Source organism: Gopherus evgoodei, chromosome 17, assembly GCF_007399415.2.
Source record: "Gopherus evgoodei ecotype Sinaloan lineage chromosome 17, rGopEvg1_v1.p, whole genome shotgun sequence".
Classification (NCBI taxonomy): domain Eukaryota; kingdom Metazoa; phylum Chordata; order Testudines; family Testudinidae; genus Gopherus; species Gopherus evgoodei.
Window position 1 is genome coordinate 4,889,460 of NC_044338.1, and position 21,185 is coordinate 4,910,644.

A 21,185-nucleotide genomic window follows, 5' to 3' on the forward strand; every position below is an offset into this window, starting at 1 on the left:
GGCTGCAGTGCTACAAATGTATGATCAAAATGTCACAACTCCAATAATTCAGTGATTACCATGTATGGGCCTGATCCTACAAGATACCATAAACCCACAATTCCCATTACACTCAGTGGGAGTGGAGGCAACCAGGCCCAAATGAATCCAGTTTCAGCTTCCTACTGGGAAAGCTGCTGACCAAATATTAGGGCTGCCAACATTTGGCAGTCCTGCACCACAGGAGTATCCACTGCAAGGAGGAAACACAAATAACAAGCATGTATTTAACAGTGTTATTGTAGCTATGTTGGTCCCATGATATGAGAGAGACAAGGCAGGTGAGGTAGTGTATTCTATTGGACCAACTTCTGTTGTTGAAAGAGACAAGCTTTTGAGCTTCAAAGAGCTCTTCCTCAGGTCTGGGGACGGTAACCAGAATGTCTAAGCTAAGCATTACCTGACCCTGTATCAGTAGAGGTCTGTTTCTGTACACAGGCTTCTTGGGTAACTTCTAACTCATCTTCAGAACTTGAGGTCTGAAGAGACACAATGCATCAAATTAAATTTCTCACAGGCAATCTGTAAAAGGAGAACTCTTGTCCCTGCACAATATACACCCTAATCAGTGTGGAAAGAAGCAAATCCTTCAGGAGCTTTTCATTTTTAGGTGCAATAATGAACAGCATGCATTATATCTGACATCCTTCACAAATAATTTCATCTTCTCTAGGAAATGAATAAAAACTGTCTCCCAAAGATGCAACAGTAAATGAAGAGTGCTGGGACTCTTAGTGTAAGAGTGGCCAAAAAAATTTCTTAGCCTAACAGAGTTTTTAATTTTAAGGTTACACGAAAGCCTTAATTTCCCTCTAAAAAATGAGCCAGGAGAACATGCCTTTTTTTCTTCTTCTTTTTTTAGGAATAGGGCTAATTGTTAAGAGGTACAGATTTATCAGAGGGCATGGAAAAGGAGTGCTTGCCAATAAAGATAGCTCTTTTCCACACCAACAAAAACAAAACCACAAGTGTTTTTATTTGCCCTTAAGCTTGAGATACATTTTACTCCTGTGTAGACTTTGCTTTTACCTCTCGTTCAGCGTTTTCCTGAGCAGCTGGAGAGAACAAATAATCTGGATCAGGAGTGAAAAACTCATCTGATATGTCAGGAGAGGAATTGGGGGAACGAGTTAATTCACTTGAATGTTCCTGTGAAAGATGTTATAAAAAGTCATAAAGTTATGATGCCTTCACAACTATGTTTGTATTGTATAATATACTCTTAGTCAACAACGTTAAATAGTAATGTTTGTTATTTTATTGTAAGTTCAGACAGAAACCAATGAGCTTCCTTCACTCAAGTGTATAACTTTTATTCTGCTTACATCTTCAATAATTCCACCTTTAGGATAGCTATTATGTTTACATTATTTCTCTGGCATTATCCCTTCAGCTACTATGGGACTACTGTGCCGGCAGCTAGTGTACCATCTTGTGCAGTGGGCCCATCAGATCCCAGATAAGCAGAGCTGGAGCTATGTTAGAGGAGTGCTCTGAGAGACCTCTCACCAGGACATTAAGGCCTGGTCTACACTACAGGATTAGGCCAACATAAGCTGCATCGACCTAGCTGTGGAAGTATATTCACTTAAATTTGGCTCCTGCCAATATAAGTGCCCCTCTGCACTGATTTAATAACACTACATCCCTGAGCAGTGCAGAGTCATGGTCAATATAATTAGGTTGACAGTGCCCGTGTAGACACTTTGCTTACGTTGACTGTTACTGGCTTTCAGGAGCTGTCCCACAGTGCCCCACACTGACAATACAATCGATACACACACTCCTGATGAGGATACACACTGCCAACACAAGGAGCCAAGTGTGCATATACGCAATTTAATAACTGCATTGGCCATATGCCGACATAAGTTAGGTCAACATAATTCTGTAGTGTACACATGGCCCCAATACCATGAGAAGTGGAACTGTCAATTCAGTATGTTGTATTCTTCCCTCTAAATCAGTACAGATGCCTGAAGCAGTGTCAGAGAGTGCTGTACTGCCAGAGGGACTATTTTTCAGACCTCCTAAGGTCATTAAAATAGCCAATTGCATTTTTTGTTGGAATAAATGTCAAGCCTGGCAACAGTCTAACTTGGATAATTACATACTGTTGACACTACCTAAATTGCCCTGGAGTTTTTAGTCACTTCCTTCATTAAACTGTTCTAATATGCTGTTAAACCTCCCAGATATGTTGTAAAACAGATCTTGTTGGTCTGCCAAACGTGCTGCAAGGCCCATCTCTTTTCCCAAGCATTTGGGGAGGAGGTGGGTTGGTGGCAGAATCTAGTGGGTTTATGGGAGGAGTATTATTACCTAGGCAATTTAATCAATGAGGGACAGATTTTCAAAGATATTTAGGCACCTGAAGTAACTAAGCACGTCAGTCATCTAACTCTCATTGATTTCAATGGTAGTTTGTCCCTAAACTGATAATCCCACTAAGTATCTATCTGCATTTTTGGGTGCCTAAAGACACTGGAAAATCTGACCTTTGGGGTATTTATATTGTAATAACTGTCTATATGGCAGAAACTATTTTTATTTTATAAAAAACAGTTCTTGGTTGTTTTACAGTATTAAAAAACCTGGAATTCTGCAATATAAAATGTGCATCAAACATTGACTGAGCCATACAATAATTGTACATATTGCAAACTTGAGACGGGGAAATCTCATCTCTTTATGGGCTTTACATGCAAAAAGGATGTCTGCTAGGTGTTTTGCGATGCATTCCTGCCTAGTTTTTCTACACTGCAGGCATACATGTGCTTTGCCATCACTCTGTGAAAATTACTTTTAAAAGCACAAATCAATTTCAGATTTGGACATACCTTTTGTTCTCCTACTCCCAGTTTCTTTAGATTCTTGATGTTAGATATTTCATTTGATTGCTGTATATTTCAGCCTAGCCTCCCACTGCTCACATTGCCGTGGTGGTTTTACAGACCCAAACAACAAATGGAGGACTCATAGGGAACTCATAGCTAAAAGATCAGCAATATCTGACTGCCTTCATTTTTCAGTATGCAACACACACAAAACAAATATACAACTACCTGTTACAAAACTGATCTCATAGATTACTAGTAGTAATTATATTTCTTGGATTACTGTACATACACAGCAGGGATTCTCAGCTTCTGTTGGACTGACTGAATTTTTAGGAAGATTTGCTCCACGCTCTGCTTGCTCATCTTTTGCTAGAGACTGCCAACTTCTGCCTAACAAATTGAAGCATGTCAGAATGGAACACAAATATTATGCAAAGAATAATGTGGCTTGAATGGTTTGTGCAACTGATGGAATATAAAGGTGAATAAATCTATGAATAGCAGTAAAGCTACATAATCTATTGGGGAATGGAAAGATAATGACAATTAAATGCCCAATTCATAAAGGAAAACATGTGAATCTTCATTGAGGATTGTCCTCAAAATGTTCTTCAAAATGGCATGCATCCATGTGCATGTCACTAATGATTCATTTTTTAAATCTCAATTAGCAACATATTAGGATCTAAGGTAGCACTATGCAGCAACAACGCATTGTATAAGGAACAAACCTCAGGCTCCATGCACATAAAATGCAAAACCACAGGACAACTCAGTCAGAATTCTGTCCTATCGCTAATGGCATTTGTCATTTTGTACGGCTTGCCCTATGTGGGATCGGGTCATTGGTCTCATCTGGGGTGCAACTATTTCACTGACAAAACACAATCATTTTCATTTATGGTTCTGTGTATGTGTCTTTGCCAAGAGGCCTGTCCTTGGTCATTACCCAGTGTGGGTGTGAGGAACATGAGTTTACAGTGAGACATATAGCAGCTGGATTCCTCTTTCGCAAACGATCAACCTGATTTCTTCATGAGATCTCAGGGACAGAGCCTCCAAGTGGGGATCCACAGTCAATTAGATATTGATTGCTAAAACTTCCTTTGTGAACTTAGCAGTGGCCTGTGTGTGTGTGTTTCTTAATGTCTCCACACCACATTTAGCAGTAGCTAATCCACTTAGGAAGTGCAGATATAGCCCTGATTGTTACAAATTTTTAAATGGAGAATATATTAGCGGTGCCTTTGGACCTAGTCACAAGCCCTTTGGAGATCTGCTGTGGTCAATTCAGATACAATGCAGAGGCTGGGGAAATCTGTATTTGGAACATCTGATGAAGACACATTAATCTATTTTGGCTGTAAAATGGCAATGCATCTACTGGATTACCTCAGATTATCCCAGATTTGTAGGTGACCACAGCTCAGGAAGAGAGAAAATGAGGGTCATCTGACTCTTTTTACAGGAATAAGATTAACCATCTGCCATGACAGCTACCATAGCACTGTCCAGTAGACTTGTATAGAAATATGCAGACATTAAAACTGGGGAATTATAGGCATGTGACCCTCTCTATGGGCTCTTGAATGACAAGGGCTTTGGTCCCTCAATTCCCATCAAAGCCAATGGGATCTGAGGGAGCTCAGTAGTCCCCCAGAATGGACCCATTAGTGCATACTTCTCAGTTTAGTGCATAGTCTATGCTCTTCACTGACCTTCTTCAGGGGACAACTTTAGAAGCAATGGTGGTCAATGATCACTCCAAAAGTCAAATGATCTCCAACCTCCCTGTGCAATGCCATCTGTGATCATAACGGTCTGACTGGAAAGGCAGGAAGACCAATTCCATCAGCATTACCTGCAAAACTTCTGAATACAGACTCCAAGTCACTCTCCTCTGACTCATCCTTCCTGCCCAGATCCTGGGTTTCAGTGCCATCGCCTGTGTGCCACCTGCCATCCTTTCTCTGCCAGCCAATACATTCCTGGCCCCTGAAGATGGTATGTGGAAAGGCTTCCTTCACGCTTTCTGCCTCGCTTTCTGAGGTGCATTCACTCGGGAAATACGGAGGGAGAAGTCCCAGCTGCCCAGACGCCACTATTTTAGCCATTTGTTTCACTTCAGCTAGGCAAAAAGTATATACTCAAGGTTCACCTTCTCGGAACATTGGTCACAAACTAGTATCTCTCAGTACCCTCCTGCTGAACTCGCCTGCAATTTGGACATTCAGTCCTTCCCCTCTGTTGCTTCAGGCTGACTGCAGACTGCCCCAGAGCCACAGCCAAAAGGTTTCACTTTACAATCATACTGGCTAGAAATCTATTTCTTTTAATGAAAGTTTAAATCCTGCAGACACTGATGGGGAAACCTCTACACATACACATTCACCAAGGAATGCTGGAATGGGAATGTACTGCCATCTAGAAGCTGTGGCAATGACTCACAAGGGAGAAATCCCATTCATATACTTCACTGGATTCATTCCAGGCTGTTCTTGTTACTCCTCCAAGAACTGTGGGCTAACATTTCCTATAGCATTTCACACCATCTTAATGTGGTTATGCTGAATCCACACATGTTGGATGTACTGGGAATACAGGATTTCCATTCAGAATACAGTGTTTCCTCAAGAGGAAGATGAATGATGCCCTACACGGAAAATGTCCCCATTGCAAACGCAGAATCTTTTTTTCAAACCACAGAAAAAACAGAAAGGAAGACACCAATGGCCTGACAATTAACCGCCTGGACTATGGGCTCTATCTCAAGTACCCTACTCCATTTTTACTCAAAACTCCCCATGAAGTAGATTGGAGCTGCAGGTGCTCAGCACCTGTGAAAATCAGGCTGCTTTTGGGTGCCTACAAAGGCTTTATGCTCAACTCGATGGCATTTTTTGGTCTGTCTGTCTTGCTATAAAGTGATAATTTCTGAACATCACATGCGATCAATTCCAAAATTTCAAGGAATGTTTTAAGTATCAATGGCCAAACCCCTCTTAATGTGGGGGGAAATTAGAAAATTGAGAGGGAGAAAATGGGGGGGGGGGCTAGCTCAAGCACCTGTTGACAATTGTCTACAAATCAAACAACTTGTTCATGGCACCCATTAACACTTTCCAGCATAACAATACTCCTAACTCCTCTCTGCCTCTCCTCCTAACTGGGTTGAGTGACACCCTGAATGATTTATCTCCACACAGAAAGAGGAATTATTAGAGGGGAGGGGAGAGAGACTGGGAGACCCTGATACGGGAGGAGGAGGAGGAATGCGGCACACAGAATCTCTGGCTGGGAGATAGTTGTAGGGAATCCCTGTAGCAGAGGGTGATGAGAGAGTGACACACAGGGAGCTTGTCAGGATGGGGGAAATTAGGACGGTCTAAACACAGGACGATATGGGGGGATTCTAGGAGCCCCAACAGCAGCATAAAGCTCTTTCATGAGGGACAAAAAGTCATTGGAAGGTCTAATAACGTGTTTCGGACACATTAGTTAACTCCAAAGAGAGACTGCTGAGCTTCAGTTCATCTGCAAATTTGACACCATCAGCTCAGGATTGAACAAGGACTGTGAATGGCTTGCCAACTACAGAACCAGTTTCTCCTCTCTTGGTTTTCGCACCTCGGCTGCTGGAGCAGGGCCTTGTCCTCCCTGATTGAACTGACCTCGTTATCTCTAGCTTGCTTGCTAGCATATATATGCCTGCCCCTGGATATTTCCACCACATGCATCTGAAGAAGTGGGTATTCACCCACAAAAGCTCATGCTCCAAAACGTCTGTTAGTCTATAAGGTGCCACAGGATTCTTTGCTGCTTTTACAGATCCAGACTAACATGGCTACCCCTCTGAGACTAGTTAACTCCAGTGTTTAGTCAACATTGCTGTTTACTCACTCTTCCATTCTGACTGCACCATCCTTCGCTCCTCACTTCTCCTTGTGTTTTTCACAATTTCAGATGCTGATTTTGGAAAAAACCTACAGTAAATTATAACAAGTTGCATCAAACAAATCTCCGTTAATAAATACAGAAATGTATCATTAACCATTCCCCAGTTAGCAAAACACCAAGAGCTTTGGGATACAAAGTCTACCCTTTAAAATTATACCAGCATAGCTATGTTGGTTGGTGTGAAAAAATGATATAGCTATGCCAACAAAACTGCAGAGTACATGCGTCTGTCAAAATAGGTAACACCGTTTGGGGAAGTGGTGCTCCTACACTCTCAGAAAAACTGCATCTAAAATAAGGGGCCATGCTGGCATAGAGTCCACTGTGTAGACATAGCCTAGGTCTCACACCATACAGGTTCTAAAACCCCTCAGAACTAGCACATTGATTTCCCAATGCCTAGAATGCAGTGGATGAGTTAGGCCCATTATGGATTAGCATGATACCACCAATGCTTTAGAATCTGATCTCACAAGGCGGTGGGCATCTCCAAAGAACAAGCCAAAAAATCTTGGCATTATGCCTTCCTCATCACCAAGTCCTGCTTTGAGCAGGGGGCTGGGCTAGATGACCTGAGGTCTCTTCCAACCCTAATCTTCTATGATTCTAAGTGTCATATAGATTTATACTCTGTAGGTCAATCAGCCAATCACTTGGCACCTCCATTTTGGATACCAATGGTCTCATTATCGATTCCTTGGCTACCCAACTATTAATCTGTCTCCATTCTAGAGTGCAGTGACTCATATGACTATATCAGCTATTTCTGACCCATTACAAATCTTTCCCATTTATCGTCTGGTCATTTATTTCCTTAACAAGGGGATTTTGATTCATAGGGTCACCTTTACTTACTCTTTGATTATTTTTTTCACCAAAAAACCTAACAAGTTAGTGCAACATGATTTTTCCTAGCTGGTTTAACGTTATGAAGTCATCCTAAGATTAGAGCACGTGTCTGGTTCTATTCCCATTTCCAGATCTGCCATTGACTCAACTTTATCATTTACTTTGATGTCTGTATGGAAATATCAAGTGCAGAGAGATAAGAACAAAGTACAGCTTACCTCACCAGGTCAGGGGAACTGCATACAATGGAGTATAACGCTGAGGTTTGCGCTAGCTGCTATTGAAGGGCTGCACAGGTGCTCTGTGCTTTGCCACTGGTTTTAGAGGGAGGATTCAGTTTCTACCACCCACATCAGAAGGACTGATCCAACACCCATAGAAATCAACAGAAGTCTTTCCTTTAAGCTTTGGATCAGAATATACACAGGGACCAGGATTTGGCCCTTGCTATCTACACAAACAAAAATATGCACATCCATCAAAAATATACTTATATTTTGTTGTACTTTAAGGGGCCAAGAAATAATTAGAAAATAACTCATTTACCTATGGTGCTAATGGCACCTCAGAATATTACAATGAAACTTTAAACATCCTCCTTAGTCGTTGATAGACATATTATTTGGAAATTTAAAAAAAACCTTCAGTGAGCTGTGACAGTGAAACTAGACTGGTTTTTTTAGTCAGTTTCACAGTTTAAGACTAACTCACTTGGCACTGTCCCTTTCAATATATCGATATTTCCAAATACAGGCTATATATGCAAACAGATATTCCAGTGTAAGTTACAGAAAAGTAATTTAAAAGCTTTGGAAACCATTTTAAGGTGCTGAGATATCATTTATCCATCAATTCCTACCTGTTTCACCTCTTGGCTGGTGAACACAGATCCCAGAGGGACAGGTATTCTGCACTCCTTATTAAGCTCTCATGGTAGATATCTTGTCAGCTCTGTAGCTGACAATGAGTCTGTTTCATGGAAGGCTCTTAATTGGATGGATGGCTTTTTACTTGCTGAGAAAAACCCAATGCCAGTTTTCATCCTAGAGGGTTCTCCTTTTGACAGAGGTTTTAGTGGGAGGAATCTACAGGAATTTATTTCTTTGTGACTAGAAACTATGAAGTAACTAGTCATTTGTGAAGTGACAGACAGAACTCACCATTTCTCTTCCTCGATTCCACTTCCTCCAGAACTTGAATCAGTTCCTCTATGGTGTTGCAAGTTGACATTTTTTTTCCGTCTTACAGCCACATGTGAATGCACTTGCTGAAAAAATCAGGCCACCAAACTATGACTCAGAGTTTGCCTCGCACTATGTGCTTATTATTAGCTTAGTTTTCTCTAAATGCATACAAAGGACTGCATCCAGCACTCTTTATTCACTGGGCTCCATTTCAGTGGTACTACTGACATCAGTAAGGGTGGCAGGTTCAGACCCTGGATTAGGACAAAGTATACTCTAAATCTCCTAACAGGTTCTTTATATACTAAAGGACCCAAGTGTCTCCTGGGAATTACTGGTGCTAGACAACTTATGGAAATGTACATAATCACAGAATTGTAGGACTGGAAGAGACCTCGAGAGATCTTCTAGTCCAGTCCCCTGAACTCAAGGCAGGACTAAGTATTATCTAGACCACCCCCGGCAGGTGTTTGTCTAAACTGTTCTTAAAAATCTCCAATGACGGAGATTCTACAACCTCCCTAGGCAATTTATTCCAGTGCTTAACTACCTTGACAATTAGGAAGTTTCTTCTAACTGCCAATCAGAGGTTAAGGAGAACAATTTTTCTCCCTCCTCCTTGTAACAACCTTTTATGTACTTGAAAACTGTTATCGTGTCCCCTCTCAGTCTTCCCTTCTCCCAGACTAAACAAACCCAATTTTTTCAGTATTCCCTCATACGTTATGTTTTCTAGACCTTTAATCATATTTGTTACTCTTTTCTGGACTCTCCAATTTGTTCACATCTTTTCTGAATTGTAGCCCCAGAACTGGACATAATATTCCAGTTGAGGCCTAATCAGCGCAGAGTAGAGTGGAAGAATTACTTCTCATCTCTTGCTTACAACACTCCTGCTAATACATCCCAGAATAATGTTTGCTTTTTTTGCAAGTGTTACACTGCTGACTCATATCCATCCTTCAAACCCATTTTTTTAAACTAACAGTCCACCACTTTCATGCTAACCATGTTAAATCATTCTTTCAACATCCAAAAACCCTATACGTCCCCATAACACAACATCTCCAGTATCTGTAACGCAAACAACACCTCTCCCTCTTTGGTTGCTCTGACGCACGATATTCCTCCCTCCATCTTATGACAAGCTGTTTTCTCTACTGTGCCACTGGATTGGTCTCAGTTAAAGGAAGCTACAGGGACCTTGTCTGATAGCAATATCTATAAAGCATCATGCATACCAGAAGGCTATTCAAATAAATAAAAAAGCAAAACAACTGTACGTGCAAATATAACTAAGGCCTCCCTAAGCTTTTACACATGGGCATTTTCAGCCATCTTCAAAATCAGCCTTTAAAATTTGTATGTTCAAACAGATTTGTGCACACTAATCCAAAAATTATGAGCACAAAATTAGAGGCCATTTTTAAAACGTATGACCCAGGTGATCTTGCTACATGTACTATCAATTACAAGATTCCATTGGATGCAAGTTAGCAGAATATGGCCATAAATAAAGATGAAATGTGTATGAAAAGCTACTATTTTGATAAAGCAATAAATAAATAAATCAGACATTGCTGCACTCAGGACTAGACTGATCATTTTCTATTCAATGCACAACATGTATAGTACACAAACATTCAAATCAGCAATAACCAGTGTCGTCTTTTGAAAGAACATCCAGATCTGTGCATCTTGTCAGTGCTACCCACTTGGTATACAACATAGTTATATGATTAATAGCCATGTGGCCAGTCACTCTCCTCTCCCCTTTACCTGATAGTTTGGCACTATTCGAACCTCAGTACTCTTCACCATGTTGGAGCTGAAATCATTCTGGCAGTCATCTTTATTCTTACGTCTTTGATCAACGCACTCAATCTTCTCACTCTGAATTGCTCTTGGTTCCTTCACAGCTTTTGAGATAGCCTGGAAATGGTCAACCTCCAATGCACTCTGCGCTCCAGGCACTCGCAGTGGTGGTGGTATATAGTTCCTTGATGGAGGGCCCACTGCCTTCCACAAAAAAGCATCAGCACCTGACAAGGGGATCTTGATATTTTTGAGAATATCATCAATTTTATCTAAGTAGCTCTCTATGGACTTCTGCTTAGAAACTTGCTCTGCTTGGATTTCCTTAAGCAGCTTGTGCTGGTTTTGAACAGTCTCTAATTCGTCTAATTTCACCTCTATTCTGTAAAGGGAATCCGTTGCCTGCCGCAATAAGGTCTGAGAAATCTTGAGATTAAGGACACATTTGCTGATGTGCTGCTCAGTTTTGGACGGGCTATGCACACTTTCCCTGACATCTGCTCCCAAACAGCGCAGCATGCAGGACTCAGAGGCCTCACTTAGTCTCTCCACCTCCTCTATACTGTACTCTGTACCCATTTCTGAAGAGCTGCCTTCTTCACTAGAATTTGGCTGCTCAACTAACTGTATTTTAGGAAACAGAGGTAGGATCTGGGAAACGGCTCTGTCTTTGTCTACATTTTGCTGTTTTATTTGATCTTCCAAAGCACGATCTAATCCAGCTAGTTCTTCCAGAACATCTTCATGTAATTCTGGATAACATGCATAGATTTCATTGATTTCAAAACTACAGAGGCTGTCGTCCACCTCGCTAACACTGTAGGTCCTCTGGAGTTCAGAAGCTATATCTTGGCTCAGATCCTGTATAACTGGCTGAATACAAGTTATACCCTCACGATCTATAATGGTTTCTTTTTCAGCAGGAGAAAATGAACACCTTGGTGCAGTAAAGCTGCCATCTGAAAAATCAGATGTTAATATTAAGCTACTTTTTTAGGCCTCCAATATACATATTGCTTAGACATTTAAAATATCTTTTTGTTATTTGAGTAGCAGCATTCAACCCCTCTGTTTACAAGCATTTTTATCATCATCACACACTATCTTGAAAAGAAGACCCTGTTTAATGGGGTCTGGGAAGTAGGACACTAGGTTTATGCCTTATTCATTTCAAAATGCACCACAAGATCTTAGTGCTGGAAGAGTACTAGACCTGGAAGAATCACATTTTAATAATTAATGTCCATTTTCCTTCTTCTACATATATAAATGACTTATCAGAGCTGGCCAGAAAATGGAACTCATTTCCCACAAAAAAATTTACCTTTTTCAAAATAATTTCCTCCCAGACCAGAACAAAACAGTCAAAGATAGGACATTTTAATGGGAAGAGATTTCCAGAAAGATTCCATTTCAGGAGAACCTAAAAAGATTTTTTCAGCCTGCTACTCATCTGGAATGCTCTTGTGAGCTTCACTTGCCACCTCCCCGCTTCCCCCCCAGCAAAGCTGTTAAGATAGGCAGAAAAGCAGGGAGGCAGAGAGCCATCATTTCGATTTTCCCAATGAAAACACCAAAAATTTTCAGCAAAACTGAAATGTTCCCATGGAAAAAAGGGCATTTTCTGTGAGAAAATAATTCCAACAGAAAATTCCCAAACAGATCTAGCCTGGACCCTATGGTTCCACTACAGAAGAAAAAGGAGTATATGGGGACTTTGCATATGGGTCCATATTTCCTGCAACCTATGGAGCTCTGAGAGCTGAGGTGGGTCAATAATTCTCTTCTGCAGAGGGAGGGTGGCAACAGTAGGGATCTACTGCTGCCCTCCACAACCTGTCAGAGAGAAGTAAGGAAAGAAGGGGAAACCTGTCTTGCCCCGAAGTCTTATGGGAATTCCTTCCAACAGCTGTGCTAGTTCCACGATTTGGCTCTAACTCAGTGGAGCTGCACCTTCCAAATTATAGGACACACTTTACTAAATCTTCTACTGGCCTATGGCTACTGGCAGCACAAATTTGTTTGAGTGCCAGTGGCCAAGTTGTCAGGATTGGTCCCCCAATCCTGGGGGGATAAGAGAAAACACCAGTGTGAAGGCTCTTGACACGCCCCCCAGGAATAGAAACGTACCAGTCTTTGTTATCGCCTCTCCTTGCAACTCTAGCGTTTCCCTCTTGTAATTAGATGTGGACCCCAAACAGATGTTTATATCTGGAAATATTACATGCCTTTGTGCAGTTGAGCTTTCATCAGAGCGACCAATTCGAGACTCAATCAAGTCCTGTAACATAAGGAAGGTTGTGAGCGGAAGTTTACGTGGTATTCCAATGTCTTCAGCTTTTATTTTAAACTGATTTGCCCACATAAACAAAAGAAAACTCAGACCCAGACTTAAACATAACAACTTGACCTCTAGGAGACAATTAACTCTGATTAACCAAATATGATCTTAAAAGCATAACGGCTACAATCATGAGAGTCACCTTTAAATCATTCTTCAATATATAGCGAATATCCTGAAGACTCATGGAGCGGTCGTTTTGTTTAGGCGCTAGACCTGTCTTTACAATGTCATAGTACGGGTTAGGAAGCCTGACATCCGTTTCCAAATGTTGCCCAGAAACTACGAGTTCTTTAATACCTGAGCCTTCAAGCCCATTCCAGGGAAGAGTTTCTGTAAGACATGTAACAAATATTGTCTGGTATACAGCATGGCCCTAACCAAAGAAGGGGAAGAATCACAGAAACAACTGCCATTGTAAATCAGACCAGCAGTCCATCTAGTCCAGTATCCGGTCTCTGACAGCCAACACTTGATGCTTCAGAGGAAGCTGCCAGAAATCCCCTAGTGGACAATTATGGAATAACTTGCCAACAGGAAATTTCTTCCTAAACTCTCTCAGTAGTTGTTGGTTTATACCTAGGATAATTTTTTTTTCATCCCATCTGCTAAAACTGTGGATGTACTCATTACCAATATAAAAGTCTAAACCTTTTTAGAATTTTAATAAACTCTTTGCCTCTATGATACCTTGTGACAAGGAGTTCCACAAGTTAACTGTGTGCTGTGTAAAAAAGGATTATCTTTCATGTGGTTTAATTTGTTAACAGATATTTTCATTGACTGTCCTCTTGTTTTAGCATTATGAGAAAAGGTAAATAGAAAGAAGTGCCTCATTTACCTTCTGTAAACAACCAATGTTTGCTCACCTCCTCCTCTAACCTCCTCTTTAAACAAAGCAATCCCAAATGTTTCAGTTTCTTTTCATATGAAAATCTTTCCAAGCTACTGTCATTTTTATTACCCCTCTCTGAGCCTTTTTTATTTCTGCGATATAATTTTTCAGATAGTATTATCACAACTGAACATAGTATTCCAAGTGCACACACCACACATTTGTATCATAGCATATTTTTAGTATAATATTCTATCCTGTTCTTTACAGAGCCTAACATTTTGTATGCTTTTTGGACCAGCAGTGCATGTCGAGTTTTCATTAACTTCTCCACAATGATGCCTATGTCTTTATACTGAGTTATTATAGTAAATTTAGATCCCAGCAACATGTACCTTTAATTCCAATTATTCCTTCATTCAACGGTGATTGTCAGCCTGGAATTTCATCTGCCATGGTGCTGCCCATTTAGGTAGGTAACAGCGTGAAAATTCCTCCCAGTCTTCTCCAGTCTACACCAGCCTATCTAATCTTGTGCCATCTCCAATTTTGTCATCTCACTTCCCCCACCCCCATCATTGGTTAATGGTTCTAGTACAACCCCATAATGAAATTTTGATACACTGAAACAAACACTTCCAGGCAAATTATCTATTATTTCTTCACCGTCTCTCCAGAAACTTTGCTCAATCCAATGTTTATTTCACTAGTTAAAAAGGGTGCTCCTAGCTTCTCCCCAAATATCATCAGGTTATGCAGAAGGTCAGAGGAACACATCATGCAAATAAGACATGTGATGTCTTTTCTTTGCAACTCTTTCCCAAAACTCTAATCACTAAAGGAGCTTTGCAGGAGGGTATGCAATCACCTAAGGAGATAGAACTCACACTTCATGTATTCAGGGAACTCTATGGTAACTCAGGGTATGTCTACATTATAATTAGAAACCCACGGCTGGCCTATGCCAGCTGACTCTGGGTCAGGCTGCTGAGCTGTTTGATTGCTGTGGCTGCAGGCTGAGCTCTAGACAGCTGGGCCCCTCCCACCTCACAGGGTCCTAGAGCCCCGGCTCCAGCCCAAGCCTGGAAATCTACATAGCAATTAAACAACCCCACAGCCCAAGCCCCTCAACCCTGAGTCAGCCAGCACGGGCCAGCTGCAGATGTCTAATTGCCGTGTAGACATACTCTCAGTGACAGAAGTCTGAACCTCTTTAATTATACCTGTTAGGGCTTCCTGCATTACTATACAGAAGCTATAAATGTCTGATTTGACTGTGGCAGCCTTTTCAAGGATCACTTCAGGAGCACACCACTTATACAGCTGGGCTGGGACTGGAACACGTGTGAGATCACTGTGGTCTCCTCCATCCTTGCTGCCAGAAGAGAACACAAAACAGGGTCAAATTTGGGAAACCGTAACATGTGATGAGTAGCTGGTCTATCCAATGTAGTCAGAGACAAAAGGATTCGATAAATCATGTTAAGACTGGGAAACAAACCAACCAATGTCAACTGAGTTGGATGTTTGATTAATTCTGTCCAGGATGTTAAGTTAAAAATAGACCTACCACTGCAATGCCTCCTTTGGAAGCTCTGACAGTATGGGATCCAGCAATTAATGTCTTTATTTTCATACATGCATTTATTTTAAATGATCCCTGTTATACACAAAATTTACCAAAAAAAGCAAAACCAGCTCAAAAGCAGCTTTTTGAACAAACATTTATAATATTGTATAGAAATAAACAGCTTGTATTGGCACATTATAGAAGAGACCTCTGTTGGTAAAAGTGAGCTATAGCAGTCTATTTCAAAGCTTTATCCTCAAATAAAGACAAACCAGAGGTTAAAGATGTCCTAACTATGGGGTATTTTTACAACCAAGTCCTTCACTCTGGTCAGCATTCATAGCACAGGTGAAAGACTAGCGAGTTGTGTCTTCTGGCTTGTTTATATTCATTTGGCAGTGTAATGCCATTACTTCTGTATGATTAAAAGTTAATGTCCCTCTAGTCTCCACACAATAGTTACACCTCTTTCTTCTTCATTTTAAACTGAGAATAAGTGTTCTTTAAAAACCATTGTCCAGGACAAAGGATTTTTTCTGATTCTACAGATACTCATTTCCCCTGAATTTAATATTGTTCAAGGGAATATGGTCAGATATTTTAGGTAGAGACCACATGTTAGTGAAAAGCATTGCTGCAGGCTACACTTCATGTATATTCAAGAGAAATAATTGACTTAAACCTCATTTCTGTCAGAAAATACTTACCTATCATGAATACAAGTAAGACCTAAGACTTATTTATAACTGAAAGAAGTTAACAGGAGTGGAGAGGAAATTTCTCTTTTTCTTTTAGTTAATCTCCTTTGCACACTTGGCAATTTTTCTGGTTTATACCCAATTTCACTGTTTTCCTCTATAGTCTTATCAGCCAGTTTCTCCTTCTCTCAGCAAACACCTATAATCACCACCTGGGAAGTGGAAAAGCCCATCTGCACTTTTTAAATTTTTACATGGAACTTTAAAACAACTAACGACATACTGCTTAGTACCTAAAACCATTTTTTAAAAAATAATTATTTTTTAACAAGTTCAAATTAACAATATCCCTTCACATAGGAAATAAACATTTGTATAAGACAGAACAGGAAAGTGATAAAGCTTGGCAAGAGGCTGCTATATCTCATTTTCACCAACAGAGGGCTCTGCTAATATACTTCTACCCCAATATAACGTGGTCCTCAGGAGACAAAAATCTCACCATGTTATAGCTGAGACTGCATTATATCAAACTTGCTTTGCCCCCGCACCCTGTTCCTTGTTCCCTGACTGCCCCCTCCAGAGACCCCTGTTCCTAATCACCCCCAGGACTCCACTCTCTATCCAACCTCCCTGTCCCCTGACTGCTCCAACCCCTATCAACCCGCCCCAGGCCCCTGACAGGCACTCACTGGCAGTGGCAGAAATCAGAGCAGCCCAGCCCCAGCCTGCTCCACTCCGCCACCTCCCAGCCGCAGCGCTCCACTTCCCACTGCTGGTGAGTGCAGGGAGGTTGGTGAAAGGATGCCCCTCTGCACTCATCTGCAGCAGGAAGCAGAGTGACATGGCCCCAGCCTGCTCCGCTTTCCTTGCCCCGGCCCCAGCCATGTCGCTGGAGGGTGGCTTGGGAAAGGTCCTGCACTCACCTGCCCGGCGGGAAGTGGAGCGCCACGGCTGGGTGCTGACAGAGTGGGGCTGGCTGGGGCTGGGCTGCTCCGCTTCCTGCCACCAATGAGTGTGGGGAGGTTGGGGAAAGGACACCCTCAGCGCTCCCCTGTGGCGGGAAGCAGAGCAACGCGGCCCCAGCTTGCTCCACTCTGCCCCCTCCCAGCCGTGGTGCTCTGCTTCCTGCCACAGGTGAGTGCAGGGAGGCTAGAGAAAGGACACCCCCCATATTCACCTGCAGCGGGAATCTGAGCGCTGCGGCTGGGAGCTGGTGGAGTGGAGTGGACTGGGGCCGAGCTGCTTTGCTTCCACTGCTGCTGGTGAGTGCGGGGGGAAGGATCCCTATCCCCAAGCCTCCTCCCCCGAGCGACACGGCTGGGACCAGGGGCAAGGGAAGCAGAGCGGGCTGCTCCCGGCCCCCCACTAATTCCCTAGGCCACTCTGGGACTGCGGGGCCCCCAAAAGTGCCCTCCCACAGCTCTTGCCCGCCAGACCCAGGGAAGGGAGCCCCTGACCACCCCCAAGACCCTTTGCCCCTTATCAAACCCCTCGGCCCCGGCCTGGCCTGGCACCCTCAACACGTTGCTCAGAGCAGCATGTCAGAGCTTTACTGCCTTGTATGTGAACCCGCCTTATATCAGGTCGCGTTATACTAGGGTAAAGGTGTATATGGCAATAACTGTATTTCTACAGAAGTTGAAATATGATGCTTTTTCAAAGATAACTTGAGGTGTGTGTGTGAGCACATGCATATATATATATTAGAACCCTCTTTCTGGGTCTGGTTCAATTCCCATTTAGTCAATGACAGTCCTTCTATTAACATTAATAGGAGACGGATGGATCCCATAGTGAAATAATGTTATTCAGAGAGAAACTGCACCATGAGTGTATATATATGCAAGGTGCTGAGTATCTCTAATTTCAATGAGAGTTGTGGGGGCCCCAGGCTCTTGTAGGATCAGATTTCATAAGCAGAGGTTCATTATAATCTGAATACATTGAAACTATTTACACTAGGGGAATAGAATTAAAGTCTCCAAAAGGATTTCTGTCTCTGTTCGGTCACTAGATGCAGGTTCCATATTCTGTTCTCTCTCTCTATTGCGGTGCCTTTACACTAGAGTGGAGCAGAGACCTTTCTTCTACTGTTAACCTCTATTTTCAGTTATTTATAGAGAAGCTAAAAATTGAGATAACCTGAAACATATGACACTAAATGAGCACTGACTATGTATCTGAGCAATGGAGATGTGAAAATCCCTCTCCCTACAGTCAAATCTGCAATGCTGTCAAAGAAAGACTAGGATGGATCTCTGTGGCATTGCTCATGCACAGCGACTCACAAGTAATCAGGAGAGCTGGAGGATCACTCTGACAACAGAATTCAGTCCTCAATTTGGCCTCACTCACCCACCTTTCCAAGTAACAATGTGATAATTCTTTACCTTTCTATCATGTACTCCAGGTTGGTTAACTTTGCCTCACCAGCAGAAACAATCTGTACAGCATAAGAGGTGAGTGAACGGTGGATAAATCCCCGTGAGTGCAAAAACCTCAAAGCATCATTAACCTGAAGCAGCAGATGCACAATTGTCTCCATGTGCAATACTGGGAATTCTGAACGCTGGGGGAAAAAAAACACAAACAGAAGAGTCAAGCATTCACATTGCTGATAACTGAAGATCAACAGAATCCAAAAGCTATTGTTAATTTAACATCAAAGGCAGAGAAATCAAAAAATTAAGGTTTTGACTGTAAAGTTAACTCAATCCCATTGCTCATGAAGATTATATGATCTAAGTGAAACCAAACAGTAATCCATTAAAAAACAGAAAATAATATATATGTGTAATATGCCAAAATTAACATTGTAATAGAAAAACAGATTTTGAAATATCTCAACTTTGTGTTTAATTTCTCTACCTCAGTGATAATATTTTGCATGTTTCCCTCTTTTGTTAAGGAAAAATAGGTAAGCAATCAGTCATGGAAAAGGGAGAGGAAAATCAATCAGCATCAATAACAGAATGTAAAACAGTTGATAAAACCTATTCCTTAGTGTTGTAACTCAGTTCCAATCTGCCCTTTGATACATACAGAATCACAGAAATGTAGGGTTGGGAGGGACGCTGAGACGTTAGCTAGTCCAGCCCCCTAAGCTGAGACAGGACAAGTAAACCTAGACCATCCCTGACAGACATTTGTCCAATCTATACTTAAAATTTTCCAATCATGGGAATTCCAAAACCTTATCTGGAAGCCTACTCTAAAGTTTAACTATCTTTATAGTTAGAAAGTTTTTCCTAATATCTAACCTAAATCTTCCCTGCTGCAGATTAAGCCCATTATTTTTTATCCTACTGTGACACTAAGCACCCCTTCATCAACACACTACACACTTCTGAAATAAATCTTTGTACAAAATATAACTTGCGAGGTATCATTTGAAATCTAATAACTCGTTGATCATTAATGTTCTTGTGTGCTGTATGTATTCAGTGTGTATAAAGAGTTATGGATATATGCTAGAATTATGATTAAAGTGTGTTTAAACCAGGTATATCAGGGGGAATTGTGAACCAGGTCTATCCTAAAGAAAATCATGTGTGTTTACCTCAATTTACATATAAGCAGTAAACAAGACCATCAAGACAGCAAAGAGGGAGAAGATGGCAGGAAACAGAACAATTTGCATGTCAGCAAACACCAGTGGGGGTAGCAAGAGCATGGAGCTTTCTTCACCATCAATCTCCATGTTATCTTCCTCTGAGCTTGAATAAGAGGAATCCATTTCCAAGGTTTACTGGTCTATAATGAAAGGGGGTCTGAATCTCAAGTGATAAGCAAGTGAATCAACTGATAGTATATAATATTACTGTATTATAAAAGTGAGGCCTTTTCTGAAAGCTAATGACACATTGGTGATTAATATCATTGTGAAACATATGCATCAACACGATGAGGAAATATGGATACTTGACAATGATATGTTTTAAAGTCTGTGTCCAATCAGGTTCTCTCCTAGACAAGAGAGAAGGCAACAAACTATCTACCAGTCTCCAATTAAATTAAGCAAGGTGTGACCAAAAACAATGGAAGGACCATTTACACTGAAATCAGCAGGGGGTTAGGAAGTCCACAAGAAAAGAATAACAGCATGGAGACATCCTGCCTCTTGAAACACAAGGGAACAGAGCTCTTGCAGCTGAGAAAGAAGAGTCCTTCAATCAAGGGGGAGTTGAAGTCTCTGGGAACTGACTAAAGGTGAGAAAAAAACATCTTGAACAAACCTGTTCCGCTAGATTAAGTTTTAGACTTTTAGATGTGTGTTGTCACTTCTATTTGTTTGTAACCTGTTCTAACTTTTGCTTGGCATCACTTAACATATGTCCTGTTGTTAATAAATTTGTTTTATTTTTATTATAAACCAACACAGTGCTGTGTTTAAATTAAAAGGTATACTTATCCTGATACGTTAATCAGCTGTTATACGTTTTTGTTTCTTTAGAGGAAACTATTTCTCTGAACTGTCAAGAAGAGGGCTGGACATTACAGAGCACATGGTTTTAGGAAAATTCAGGACTGGGAGTATGTTGGAGTCATCCTTCAAGTAGTAACCAAGGCTGGTAGAGACCAGGGAGTGTTGTTGTTGCCATGTTGTTTGCAGGATATTAGAGAGACAAAGTGCATGATGTAATATCTTTTATAGGACCAACTTATCGTTGGCGAGAGAGACAAGTTTTTGAGCTTACACAGAGCTCTCCCTTACGTCTGGGGTGTGTTGCTGGCAGACTCCTGAGGTCACAAGGTCACAGCTGCAGTTATATATAGACACTCAGGGTGTGACCTGCATGCTTGTTGCCGATTATGAATATCCCAGGCAGGGAGTTACAGTAGCAAAGCACTTGAGGCACCCATGGTTATAGGGCAGGCAATGACTCAGCCTCCCACTGGTCTGGATTGCACCCCAAACCTACCTTCAGTGGACATAGAAATCATAGATTATTAGGGTTGGAAGGCACCTCAGGAAGTTATCTAGTCCAACCCCCTGCTCAAAGCAGGACCAATCCCCAACTACACTGGGGCTGCGGAAAGTATCAGCTAAATGC

At 41.5% G+C, this 21,185-nt stretch overlaps 1 protein-coding gene across 1 annotated transcript in view; it reads right to left on the reverse strand.

Annotated features, from left to right (window-relative positions):
• Positions 1 to 21,185, reverse strand: part of TEX14 (testis expressed 14, intercellular bridge forming factor) — a 99,028-nt gene that overhangs the window by 42,468 nt on the left and 35,375 nt on the right. Inside the window, exons 10-20 of the mRNA XM_030536655.1 lie at positions 18,522 to 18,700; positions 15,084 to 15,235; positions 13,168 to 13,358; positions 12,815 to 12,965; positions 10,649 to 11,643; positions 8,846 to 8,952; positions 6,780 to 6,862; positions 4,741 to 5,007; positions 3,169 to 3,269; positions 1,069 to 1,188; positions 440 to 518 (exon numbers count right to left, since the gene is read on the reverse strand). Coding sequence (XP_030392515.1) covers positions 440 to 518; positions 1,069 to 1,188; positions 3,169 to 3,269; positions 4,741 to 5,007; positions 6,780 to 6,862; positions 8,846 to 8,952; positions 10,649 to 11,643; positions 12,815 to 12,965; positions 13,168 to 13,358; positions 15,084 to 15,235; positions 18,522 to 18,700 — 2,425 coding nt within the window. The remainder of the gene's footprint in view (positions 1 to 439; positions 519 to 1,068; positions 1,189 to 3,168; positions 3,270 to 4,740; positions 5,008 to 6,779; positions 6,863 to 8,845; positions 8,953 to 10,648; positions 11,644 to 12,814; positions 12,966 to 13,167; positions 13,359 to 15,083; positions 15,236 to 18,521; positions 18,701 to 21,185) is intronic.